This window comes from Nycticebus coucang, chromosome 2, assembly GCF_027406575.1.
Source record: "Nycticebus coucang isolate mNycCou1 chromosome 2, mNycCou1.pri, whole genome shotgun sequence".
Classification (NCBI taxonomy): Eukaryota; Metazoa; Chordata; class Mammalia; order Primates; family Lorisidae; genus Nycticebus; species Nycticebus coucang.
The window spans coordinates 80,445,078-80,459,113 of NC_069781.1; the positions used below are offsets into that span (position 1 = coordinate 80,445,078).

At 41.5% G+C, this 14,036-nt stretch overlaps 1 protein-coding gene across 2 annotated transcripts in view; it reads left to right on the top strand.

Moving 5' to 3' along the window:
- Positions 1 to 14,036, top strand: part of CFAP95 (cilia and flagella associated protein 95) — a 90,746-nt gene that overhangs the window by 33,506 nt on the left and 43,204 nt on the right. For both annotated transcript variants that reach the window (XM_053565198.1, XM_053565208.1), the window contains exon 2: positions 447 to 555. In XM_053565198.1, the coding sequence (XP_053421173.1) occupies positions 447 to 555 (109 nt within the window). The remainder of the gene's footprint in view (positions 1 to 446; positions 556 to 14,036) is intronic.

Genomic DNA, 14,036 nt, shown 5'->3' on the forward strand with positions numbered 1-14,036 from the left:
AAATCAATATGAACCAATACGTTGCTCCCTCATTTTTTTAAAAGTTGTAATTAAAATTCATGGTAGAAGGAATTTCTAAAGTGGCAAGTTGCCTTTCTAAGATATTACCATGCCTCATTTTAAAATTTACTATCGGTAACTAATCTACATTACTTAATAAGATTCAGTTCATAGGAGTCACTGAATAATTACTGCACTGGATAGGTATTGTTTTTGTGAAATTTTTAGGTTATGAATGTGCTAAATTGCTTTTAGGAAATAGCCCGAGAATTACTCAAAAAGAGATGGAAAAGACTTTATGTGTCACAAATCCAGTAAATCAATAATTAAAATAATGCTACAAATATAATAAATTTTCATTAGATAATTTTAAAAAATGTCAATGTAACACATGACAATTAAGCTTTATTCCCTAATGGACTCCTGTTTTTTTTTTTTTTCTTAAGGCACCATGATAGAGAAGCTTATCCCAAAGATTATGACATAGAGGGTCCTGAGGAAGTAAAAAAACTATGCAACTCTACATATTGGCGACTTGGAACAGATGAACCCCCAGTAAGTAGTTGTTGTTAATTTCTTTGGTTTAAGTCTGGAGTCTTTGTCACAGTGAGACGTGAAAAACTAAACGGAGGAGCATTTTCTCAGCACCGCCGTTCCTTAACCACATTAGTTACTTAGGCAGGTGACTTAGCCATGATGTGTGTGCGTTGGCAGTATTACCTACAAAATGTACCTTCTGCGTAAGGTTATTGGAGAATTTAAATGAGATAAAGCAAGTAAAGCGCTGGACACAGGGCCCAGCACTGCCTCAGTTCTTAGGAAATTGTAACTATTGTTACGATGCTGTTGTAGCTGCTGAAGCTGCATCTTGCTAGATGGCTGCTTTGCCACTCCCATAATCCTGTGACATAGGTGTTATTATCTCTATTTTACAGAAAAGAGGAAAGAAGTCTCCTAGAGGTTAAGCCACACAGCTAGGGAGTGGAAGAGTGGGAGTTTGAACCTAGGTCTTTGATTTCAAGTCTCCACTTAAGGTAGTGGAGTTGTAAGTAAATAACATTTACTGTTGATAGTCTCATAATGTTTGTACAACCCACTTACAAAAAGAATACTCAGTGTACAAGTAATTCTCATTTATAAGCTATTAAATGGCTTCTTTCATGGCTTCTTGGGTGTCTGGCCAATCAGCATGAGGCAGGAGCTCAACACCTGAAAGACTCCTAAGTTGTGTCTTCCAACATCAGAAGCTTTGAAGCTAGCTGAAGACCCTTAGAGGGCATCCTCGGGGCCTGAAGAGCTGGTGATTTGACAAGGATGGATGTGCATGTGATGAGAAGACTGTGTCGGGCTCGTTTCAAAACAGCTTTTCCAATAGGGAAGGCCTCCGAAGATCCATAATTCTACACGGAAATTTTTCTAGAGGATTCTCCATTCTTCAAGGTGCTAAAAACCAATGAGCTTTGCGTGGCAGTGCCATTTCCTTCCTTCTTCCCTTCTAGACAATGGACAGGAAGTAATGAGGACAGCCTAAAAATTGGAGATTGATTTTAAAGTTACAGCTGCCTGGAGCTGGAATCAGGAAACTTACCGCAAGCACGACAGCTCTAAAGCAAGATGTTGCTCTCCACACGCTACTTCCTTTGTCTCACACACTCTCACAGTCTCTGGGCATTGCTACTTCTCTCTGCTCAGGTTTTCCGTTTGCCCCCAAATCCAGTTCTCAGGAACAATTGATGGTGTCCTCAGTCTCCACCTGACCCTCTTGTCCTTTGTACCAGGAGGTCTCATTGATCATCAACCAGCAAATAGATGGGGCGGTAGGGGAGAAAACATTATTTTCTTCCTCTACTTTGGTTCTCTGTTGAGATACTTTCCTTGTGGAAAAAAGTCAAATTAACACAAGAAAAATAAGCAGAAGCTTCTTGGCGTGTGCTGTACACATCACACGGGGGAGGCCTCCCTTTAAAAGTGTTTCTCTGCCAAGGCAGTGGCTTAGAGGCCTTGCTTAAATAGTATTTTAACAAAAAGCCATAAATCCTACACATATATAATGACAAGACAAAGGAGAGAACAGTCTAGTCTTTTAAAAGGTGGAGAAATGTTGGAGGATAGTAAAATCTGCTCCCAGATTCCTCTGGTGCCTGCTGGGTAGAAAAGCAAGTGCCGTCTCCGGTCAGGAAGGATTTATGTCCTGTTGTCAGGCAAAGAGAGGTGGAGGCCACGTTCCCTTGCATTCCTAATGTCTTTAATTTAACCATCCTCAGTACTGTGAGGAAAAATATTTTGGTTTCCTTCGGGGCTCAGGAGGCTGACACCCAAGTCAGTCAGTGGTCCCCTTGCCCTGCTTCCCCCACACCTGCCATACCCTTGCTCCCTTGAGCATGGAGCTGTGCTCAGGACAAGAGGAAGGTGGGAAAGACAGGCGTTGCCTGTCGTGCACTTAGAATCTTTGGGCCTTTAGAAGCATTTACTTATTCATATTTCTCTGTTTATCTCACTTCCTCCCACAACCCAGAAACCCAAAAGCATTTTTACCTTTACAAAAAGGTTGTATTATGGAGAACCCTCAAAGCACTCAAGCTAGACCTCCCATTTGATCCTGCAATCCCATTACTGGACCTCTACCCAGAAGGAAAAAAATCCTTTTATCATAAGCATACTTGCATTAGACTGTTTATTGCAGCTCGATTTACAATCGCCAAAATGCGGAAACAGCCTAAATGCCCACCAACCCAGGAATGGATTAACAAGCTGTGGTATATGTACACCATGGAATACTATTCAGCCATTAAAAAACCATGGAGACTTTACAGCCTTTGTATTAACCTGGAAGGAAGTGGAAGACATTGTTCTTAGTAAAGCATCACAAGAATGGAGAAGCATGAATCCTATGTACTCAGTTTTGATATGAGGACAATTAAGGACATGATGGGGGTGGGGGAAGTGGAGAGCAGAGAGAGAAGGAAAGAAGGGTGGGGAAAGGAAGAGCAGAGAGAGGGAAGGTGGGACGGGGTGGGGCCTTGGTATGTGCCACACCTTTTGGGGGCAAGACACGATTGTAAGAGAGTCTTTACCTAACAAACGCGATCAGTGTAACCTGATTTCTTGTACCCCCAATGAATCCTCAACAATAAAAAACAAACAAACAAACAAAAACCCACATACACACACAAGAGCATTTACTCTTGGGCAGCACCTGTGGCTCAATGGAGTAGGACACCTGCTGGGTGATATGGCAGCGGTGGTGGGTTCAAACCCAGCCCTGGCCAAAAACTGCAAAAAAAAAAAAATTTACTTTTGATTCTTAGATAAAAATGCTTTTGGGTTTCTGGTTTGTGGGAGGAAGTGAGATAAAGAGAAATATGAGATGTAGGAACCAGAGACATTCCTTCCTCTATACTCTATGCATTACTTGGTCAAGCCTCAGGTTTAACAAAGGAGTAGAAAAAGTAACATTTCTCTTTTCTGTGTCTTTTTCTTGATGGCCATTGAAACCCTGCTGTTCCCCTACAAGGTTTGGAGTTTGATAGAACAGAAAATAGACTGAGAAGTCACTATTTCTGATGAAACTGCTATTCTTTTAGTTTAATAAGTTACATTTTCTCTATAGATTTTTTTTTTTGTGTATAAAGCACTGGCCCATCCATCTTGTTTCTTGTTCTTTATAACAAAGCTATAAAGTTGGGAAGAAAGATATTATTTTAGTTCAAACCCAGACTTGCAGACATCAAATGACCCACCCAAGGTCCCAAGTGTTAAGGAGGAGAGTACCGGTGCGCAGAGTCCATACTAGCATGTGCCAGGTGTGATCTAGATGTGGTAGGAGGATAGTCAAGTCCGTCTTCCTGGAACCTTCTCAATAGTTGGCAGGAACCATACATTCTAATGTAAGAGACTGGGCCACCTATGCAGGACCTGCTAAGAGATCCTACATTCGGTTAAACCAGCACGAGTAGTCCTGTTGTTAAAGATGAGGAGCTGAAGAGCTGAAAGAGGATGTATAGTTGTGTGATTTGTGCCCTTACTTCCCCCTGAGAGGAGTTTCAAGGGAAGCACACCCAGAGATTAATAAATCCTGGAATTTAGAAGACACAGGGTCCAGGTATATGCCTGAGAACCTCTATGTGAGAGGTCAGGCCTGATATTGCAGAGCAGAAAGAGATAGGGAGTAAGATATCCTAGGAACAGGGATGGAGAGGCCAAGGACACGTGAGCATGTGAATTTCCCCCATGGAATCCACTGGGAGAATCTGCCAGAGCCCTCTTTAAAAAGCCTGCCTGGGGTGGAGTAGGGGTGGTGGTAGTGTAAGGAGGCCCAGCACATGAGACCCATCCATTACCCAAAGCTCAGAGAAAGAGGGGTAGTAGCTGCCAAGATGCAGAGAAACTTTGCCTGCTTCCCGCAGACTGCAGCTGGAGGGCCTCAGAGAATTCCCCCAAACAATTGCAGAAGTGCCCTAGGTGAGGAGGAGGAGTTTTGGGTGTCCTCCAGGTCCAGGGGCACCAGGGTAGGTCAAGAGGTAAGGATTACTTGACACTAGGCCCTATCACCTGCTCTCTCCCTATTGGCTGGACTGGAGGGGCCCATGACCAGCAGTGAGAGGCGGGCAAGGGTGGCAGTTCAGCAAGTCTCCACACGCAGAGGCTCCAGGCCCAACATAGGCAAGAAGCTCACATCTGATACAGTTACAAGTTTTGGTTATTCTGCTGAACTGGAAATTTCATAACTAAAAGGAGATCCTTCTTGAGATTTGAGGAGTCCAGAGAAGCTATGAGACTTTCCTAAGATTTTCACCTAACAGAAGGAGAGAACTATCTGTGTGGGAGGGAAGGGACGGTTTGAGTAGACTGCTCCACAATTTCATCCTCCTGATGCACTCGGATCGTGTCACTGAGACAGTTACTGTAAAGCTGCTTCATTTCATCCTCTGCACAATTCTTCAGGCAGATGTCATAAATGACCCACAGCATCTAGATGAGGAAACTGAGGCCAAGTGAGGCTTTCTAGCTGTTTGGCACAGTCAAACAGCTAGAAAATGCATTAAAAATTAAAACCCAGCCTGGGTGCAGTGGCTCACTCCTGTAATCCTAGCACTCTGGGAGGCCAAGGCAGGTGGATTGCCTGAGTTCAGGAATTAGAGACCAGCTTGAGCAAGAGTGAGACCCTGTCTCTATTAAAAATGGGAAAATTAGCCAGGTGTTGTGGAAGACTCCTGTAGTCTCAGCTACTTGGGAGGGTGAGGCAAGAGGATCACTTGAGCCCAAGACTTTGAGGTTGCTATGAGCTATGTATGATACTACAGCACTCTAGCTTTGGGCAACAGAGTGAGGCTCTGTCTCAAAAAAGAAAAATTATAATCTATCCTACTCTTCTGGCTCTAAAGTCTAAGATTTTTTTTTTTTTTGAGACAGAGTCTCACTGTGTCGCTCTCAGAAGAGTGCCATGGCGTCACACCTCACAGCAGCCTCCAACTATTGGCCTTAAGCGATTTTTCTTGCCTCAGCCTCCCAAGTAGCTGGGACTATAGGTGCCCACCACAACACCCAGCTATTTTTTTGTTGCAGTTGTCATTGTTGTTTAGCAGGCCCGGGCCAGGTTCAAACCCTCTAGCCTCAGTGTATGTGGCTGGCACCCTGACCATTGAGCTACGGGCACCAAGCCTACAGTCTAAGATCTTATGAACTTTTCCAAACTAACTGTTGGTGTCCAGACTGAGGCACTTCTTATTCAATGGCCCCTGTACCTCCTTAAAACTGCATCCTCCTTGCAGAAAATAAACCTGAGTATTTTTTGCTCTGGCTTGAGTATTGTATACATCTCACTGCGTATGTGTTGAGGCTTTGATTTCTTACATCTGAGCTGTAACTTCTGTCCTGTTTCCTGAATCATGTCCACACACACCCTGGCTAGCCCATCTGTTTTTCCTCTTGACTGCCTTCTTAGCATTTTGTTTTTTTGCAAGATTGTCGCTGGGTGGTTGCTTCTTACATCCACTCACATTTTCATTTAGCTGATTGAAGATCCCCTTGCCCTTAAATGCTGCTGCTGCGACTAATGTGAGCATGGTTTATTTGTAACAGGATCTGAAATGGGCTTCTTTTTATCTGCATTTTGGCTAAGGTTTCAGAAGTCAAAGAAGGAAGTAACAGCCTCATGTGTCAAAGTGAAGAATGAGGCCACTTATGGGAAAGCCTCAAAGATGATGGCGCTATTAGTCTCCCACTCACATGAGGTAGAAGGGGTTTGAAATGCAAAAACCAAAAAAGGAGTTTGACAGTAGAGAGAGGTTTTGGAAATGGCAATGGTGTGCTGTAAGTGTCATCTGCAGAGCGCATGGCGAGGTTGCAGACATGAGGCTCTGGTGACCTGTAGAACATGAACAGGAAGCCAGCTACATGTCCCTACATGTGAGTGCCTATCCAAGAGCGCCTCATGCAGGGATGGGAGAGAGACTGGCTGAGTTTCCATGGGTTGAGGATGGAGGCATCCTGTATCATGGTACATGCCCCTGAATCTTCCCAGAGGGGATCTCAAAGTCTACCAGAACATCCCCAGAAAGTTCAGCTTTGAACATTCACCAGTGCTAGAGAGGGGCTAAGGTAGACATGTCTAGAGAAAACCAAAACGAGATTACATTCTGCCATTCCTACACCTACCTTTCTCTCTTCCTTATACCGTCACACTCTTGTCATCAATCCCCAAGGAAGCTGCGGGTGGTGGGGATGGGGAAGAAGACCTCATGGGATGATTGAGAAGAAGCCCCCTATGCCCCTGTTCCCACCACAGTAGCCAGGACAGCAGGCCCAGGAGGGAGGAATGAGAATCTTTGATTTTTAAATGAAACTTGAATTGTTGACTACTCTATGGAACTGGCATTTTACTTAACTCAAATAAGGCTCTTCTTGAGACAAAAGTAGCCAGAGAATTTTTCTATTATTTGAGAGTAGCCACAGAAGTCCTGGGGCCTGTCTTATATTTCATCCAAGAACATGAGAAAGGACTAGCCCCTTCAGATGACTGTGGCTGGATGGTGATGGAGGAAGAACGGGTTTGTTTTCCGGTTTGTACCTACTTATATGTGCCAAGTGTTCATTGAGACTGGTGCTCATTTGTATGTCAAAAAGCAGCCCATTCTTTTGTGCTCTTCCCTTTTCTTTAGTTTTCTTCATGACACTTGAATCACTGAACATATTTTAGACTTATTTAGTTACTAATTGTCTGTCTGCCTCCTACTAGAATACAAGCTCCATGAAAATGGGGAATTGGGTCTGCCTTGTTCCCTGTTGTGCCCTCAGTTCCTGAACAGTGACTGGCACATGGTGGGTACACAGTAAATATCTGTGGAAGGAAGGAAAGGAGGGGAGGGAGGAAAGAAAGAAGGAAGAGAAGGAGGGAGAGAAAAAGGAAGCAATGGAGGGAGGGTTGATAAAAGGAAAAAAGAAGGAAGAAGGACAACATTCAACAAAGATTTTTTTCAGACTCTATTATTTTGCCAGATATTATGCTAAGTGCTAGGGTAAAAAACTTAATTCAAAATGAGGTCCTTGCACATAAGGAATTTATGGGTTCTTAGGGGAAATCAGGATGTGTAACACAGTGGCAAAGGGTACGAGGGATGTTATGGTAGGAATATGAGGATTCCGTGGGATGCAGCTAAACGGAAATGGTTGGGGGAGGTTCAAGGATGGCTTCCTTGAGGCTCCTGAATGGAATCTTAACTCACCTCTCAGTGGAGTATGGAAACATATTGCTCAGATTTCAATGTTGGGGCAATTGATTTTCTATTTTGGTGGTTCCTCAGTTTTCAGGAGGCCACATGAGGGCATGGGGGATCTAGATTCACAGGGGGGCAGAAATTCAGGCCACTGGGTTTGCTCTGATTGTCTTATTCTAAGTAATGATGGGCAATGGCATTTTAAACTATGGTATTTTGTTTTTTTGATAATGTCAAAAAATAATATGTTAATAATAATAATTTGACATTATTCAGGGGCTACATAACTATACCAGGGTGAATTCCACACAAACTGAAATTACCAGGGGGATATTTATCATTGTTTCTTCAATTCGTGAAGCCCTTTACCCAAGGACCTGCCCAGCACTACTGAAGGCCCTGCCACAATCACTGTGTTACCTCCTAGTGTGTTAGGCTGATGTAAAAGTGAGAGCCACAGAGAGGCCAAAGTAAGACTACTTTTGAGTAGGGGTGCAGGTTGTATTGTGGAAACATAGAAGGATTAAGTGCAGAGCATGTATGATGCCGTGTCATAGAAGGAATGAACTTGTCAGACATAAAGGAGCAAAGAAAAACATGAGCAGTTTTGTTAAACAGATTTCTTCTTATGTAGTTAATGGATCAATGCCAAGGCATTTTTGGAACCAACAGGACAACACTGATGAGCAAATTAGGCTAATATTAACAGCATCACAGTCATTTGAGATTTTTCAAGTGGCAAATAAATGACTAGTACAAAAGCGTGCTTGCTTTTATATCATGAATAGATTAAAAATAGCTAAGTAGGCCAAAATAAGAGCTGTTTTGGTGGATAAAAATATGACATTCAAAAATTAATGACTCTAAAAGGACATACAAGATATAATTACATCAGATCTGAGAAATCCAGTTATCATTTACTTACTTGGTTCAGGTTATTCTTTTCTTTAACTGACATAGTAGAATAGTGGTTTTGAGCAGTAAATCTTACAGACGCTTCGTATCTAAGCACCTGAAAAGAGCATCTGAATCAAATTCTTATAAATAGAATAATATAAATGCTATCAGAGGAGAACCACTGAAACGTAGAGAGAGGAAGGTATTTGAGGATGGGGGCTGCTGAGCCAGGGTTCCCTCTTGCTTCCTTGCTCTGAGTCTGGGATTGATGCCGCTCGTTTAGCAGCTAGACCTGCATTGGCCTGGCCTTACGGACATCACACAATTACATCTGCCTTTCCTGTTTCAGGAGTTCTGCATAAATTTTGGCCTAATGAGTTTACTTCCCTGTTTTCTGCTGCATCTGTGAGGTTGTTTATTCCCACAAATATCTTCTCTGTCATTTTTAGGGATTTGGGATGGGAACAAAAGCAGGCTACCTACCATGTTGATCCAAACACTCTCCTTTGATGCTCTTTTGGTGAATTAATAATCATGTCTTAATTTAATGCTTAGCGAAACTAGATTTTAATTCTTTATATTAGTTTGGTTAAGCAGACGTAACTGTTACGTTGAATACATGGGACTTAAATGGTGCCATGATGCGCACGCATGCACACACATGTGCACACACACACCTATATTCTTTGCCTCCACTGCTTACTCACACTGTTTGTGGAGTTCTTACTTCATGCTTGGATAAAATCTTGTGTAGCTTCCATAATCACTTAGCTTCCATAGTCACTCTCATATGACAAAAAGTCTATCAATCACATTTCAATAATTAGAATATCTCATCAAAATGATGAGTTTCATTAAAGGTGAAAGCTTTGTTCTCACCTTCTCTAGGCTGAGGAAGTCTGCAGAAAGAAGTGAGGGTGCGGGGGTGGGTGAGGGATGGGGCTGATTTGGTTGATTTTCTATTTTTCTACTTGCTTGGCTCTTACCTTCCCTCAGGCAACTGGCCAACTAGAATGACAACTTTGCGTGGTTATTTTAGTAATATTGGTTATTTAATAGAGACTATTTTGTGACAAGAAATGGTTTTATTGTCTGAGAGTGATCAGGAAAAAAGAATGAGACTTGTCTAAGGTTTATTTTTTTCTAGGGACAGGAAAAGAACCATCCTATAAAAGCTTGCTGGAACAGTTGGGAGAACAACAATGAAATTATTTTTCTGATTGCACCCCATGAGTCCAGTTGTTCAAAATAATGGTGGTTGCAATTGTGGGGACCCCCTTGGGATCCTTTGGAATTGGTATATGGCTCTGTTGAGTTTGCCTAGATATGAAAACAGAGCCAGGATTTCCAAGGGCAAAACTGCTGAGAAATAAAAATGGCCTTTTTTGATGATTTTTAAAGTTAAAGATGTCTAACAAAGTCTTGGTATTTTTTTCAGCAATGGAGCAAAAAAAGCAACACTGGTAGGGGGAGTAATGTTTAACAGGCTAAAATAAGATTCTTCCGTAGTTATGACTGAAGATCTAAGATAATAGATGCCAACTCATCCTTAATTCCAAAGTGAGATGCCAAACCACTTGTGTAGGATGGGTAAGATGTGTGAATCATTGGGGCAGCAACTGGTTTTGAGTTTCTTGGTCTCTCGTTTATCTTGAGCATTTAAAAACAATCAAACAAAGAGGGTCAAAATGGAAGAGGTTTTGCCCAAAGTATTTAGAATCAGCTGTGAAACCCACCCCTCTGGCCTTCAAAGTATAGATGTAAAAAATTGTGTCCTCTTCACTTCGAACCTGACACTGGGGCCTCAATGATACCACCCAGGGAACTTGATAAGAGTTCCTTGGAAGTTGGGGAACAACGGGGACTCATAGGGTGAAACCAGGAAAGTAATTTCATTGTTTTCCTCCACCCTGTTCAAGCAAGATTTTACAGGATAGTTGTTTTCCTGTCTCTAAAATAAAGAAGTCTTGGACAAGTCCCTCAACTTGATGGATTGGGGTTACACTCATGCTTGACAAAAGGCAATCAGCTGGAGGGTTTCAGAAGCAGTCTGTGGCATCAGAGGAAAATTCGACGTGGGACGTACTGCATTTCTCTCACCATGGACCAGAGGAGCGTGTTTTCTGTGGTCCTGTGAGGACCTCAAGAAGGAATTGTCAACTGGAGATCATCTGAAATGAATCTCGCCAAGAGATTTGCAAGTCATCCTCAGCACAAAGAGGATATGTAACTTGAGAGGAAGTTGGAAGTGACCTCCTCATTCCCTGCACCAAATACTCAGGTGCTTTGTCTACTGAGTTTTCTGAAATGCAGCGCATATGAGAAGAGTTCATTCTGGAAGATTAGAAATTAAGACTTAAAAAACATTGACACTCAGGAAGATAGGGGAAGAGAATGATATTAGGAGATGAGCTTCCTGTCTACATTAGATATTTTTTATATTATCATTTGACTCAAGCTAGATTTTATTATGTAAATTAAATGGAAATGTTAGTGATTATCCTGTGAGTTTGTACTGTGTTAATTTAGCTATCTCACATACCAAATTGCCAATCTCCAGTTTGTGATATACACATATATAAAGCCTGAAAGACTTTTAAACATATGGAAGTGCTTTTATGAATTACACATCCTTATGTCAGGTTATGAACATTTCTCCACCAAAATGATTTTTCACATTAAGATGCTATAGGATTAGGTTTGCCTACATGTAACAGAAACCATAAATCAACAAAGGCTGTTCACATAGGTTTTATTCTTTTATGTGAAAAAGTTTGGAAGATAGCAGACTAGCATTGATAGAAAGGTCCATACATTGTTAGAGACCAATTTGTTCCAGCTTTCTGCTCTTCCATCCCTTGGGTGGGACCCAAGATGGCTTCTGGAAAAAACTCATTACGTTCACCATCTTTGCATGGTGAGCAAAGGAGAGAAGGAGAAAAGCAAGATTTTTCCTGGAGGTTGTATATTACTTCCACTTATGCTTCCGTTGGTTCAGGACTAGTCACTGGTCATATCTAAGTATAAGAGCATCTGGTAAATGTGTTTTGTAACACCATGTACCCTGCTGAAACTTGGGAATTTTATTACTGATGAAAAAGAAAGGTATAATATTGGAGGATAACATTTCTCTCTAACATAGGAGGAAACACTGAGGTTTAGAGTGGGCTGTGGAATCAGACAGCTTCTCTTTGATTCTTGGCTCTACCAAGAATCAATCTGTTTGTAATTTTGGTCAAGAGTCTAAAACTTTCAACGTCTTTATTTCCTCATGTGTAAAGTGAGACTAGAAGAGTTGTCATGAGCATTTAATGTGAAGACATGTCAGGCCAGGTGCTATTGGTATCACCTTTAGCCCTATAATCTACCAGAACTCACTGAGCTATAGCCAGTTTAGCCTCTAGAGGTTGCATACTACTCTAACCCTAGAACGTAGTAAGATGCCTGGTACTTCACAGATATGGATTGATGGATGAATGAATGAGCAAGTCAGTCTGCTTGAGTTTTGAACAATGGGGGTTCTTCTGCCTAGCTGATTTACCTGTTATTTAATCCTGTCTAACCTCAGTTTTTCCCTTCCTCAAAATGGAAATAAATTATGCCAAGTGTTCATTTTTCCCTCCAGATCCACTCTTCACTTTTCTCCACCTGCTTTGTGCCAAGGAGGCTGAGCCTTTATGGATTGCCTCAATGAGTTTCCTTGCCCTCTGGTTTCCCATGGGGATGGACCCAGGGGAAGCACTCACAAATGATCACAAGTAGCAGAAGAGTGAACTTGGCATTTATTCCTATAGTTTTTTCCCTGCAGGGCCATGGTTTGGCAGTAGTAGCTGTGTGTCTCTTCTGAAAACCACAACTATTAGATGGCCTTCTCTTTATAGCAATACTTTTCTCTGGGTCCCCGTTTGTGCCCTACCCCATGGCCCTTCACTATTGCTATCCCCAGGGAGCTTCAACATTATTTGGTTTTGGTTTTCTTAATGCTTGCCACACATATATAAATTGATCTTTCATTAAATTCTCCTCAGTTACCATTTGATTCTTCTTTTCCTTCTGAGACCATGATTGACACTCAGAATTAATGAGATTGCTTTGGGTACTTAATGAAATAGTATGAGGTTGGACAATTAAGTTCACAAACTCATCGTAAAAAAAAGGCTCCATGCCTCATTGCTGAATATAACTACTGTCATCAGAAGGCCCAGGGGAATGACCATAGTGATCTTCAGCAATAAGATATGTAGCACTTTACCCAGGATGAGTTCATGAACTTAACTGTCAGAACTTGTAGATATAAACTGCTTAATATATTGTCCGGCACAGACTAAGCACTCAATAAATGTAAATTCCATGAATGTCATTATTACCTGTTTCCTTTAATTCTGTATTTCATGTTTGTTAATATCTTTGTTTTGTATAATTTTCAAAGGGCTGGTTGATTTGTTGAACTATTATATGGCTGAAAATTATCAGAGCATACCTAAGCTTAATTTTCTAGTCATTCTCATAAACTTTTAAACAAAATAGAGGCTATTAATTTTTTCCCAAAAGATGTATTTTTCTTTTCTTGTTAAAATACATGAGACCCAATACAGTGTTCCTGGCAATTGACTTGTGAACCTGGAAATCTAACAGGAAGAATCCTTGAGCTAAGGGTATGTGGGTGAGATCTGGGAAAGTGGGCGGGAAGCTAGTAACGGGGCTTAAGGACTTAGCAGTATAGAACTCCCAAGTTTTAGCTGCTAATACTTAGCAGTATTACTAGATTCCTGATTGTAGCAGAGCCTTATTATGAATCCAGTTTGAACCAAAGGTGTTTGACCACAGCTATGATACCCTTGCAGTTGAAGCCTCCAAGTTTCTAAAGACTGGTCTCTCTTTTTTAAAAAATAGGGAATCTAGTAGGCTTCATTGGATGTTTTGGAGAACCTATTTTTCAGGTTTAGGGAAAGTAACAGTTTTCCTTGGTAATGAGTTCTGGTTCTCTGCTCTTAACCTCCATATTCTTTTTTTGTTTTGGGGATTAATTGAGGATACAAAGAATTAGGTTACACTGATTGCATTTGTTAAAGTCTTTCTTATAATTGTGTCCTGCCCACAAGAGGTGTGCCTACACCATGACCCCCCCATCTCCTTCCCTCCTCCCCTCTCCACCTTGTATTAGCTTATCTTCTGCCTTCATATTAGAATAGAGTACATTGAATTCTTGCTTCTCCATTCTTGTGATGCTTTACTAAGAATAATGTGTTCCACTTCCATCCAGTTTAATACAAAAGATGTAAAGTCTCTATCTTTTTTAAATGGCTGAATATAGTCCATGGTATACCTACACCAGAGCTTGTTAATCCATTCCTGGGTTGGTGGGCATTTAGGTTGTTTCCACGTTTTGGCAATTGCAAATTGAGCTGTGATAAACAGTCTAGT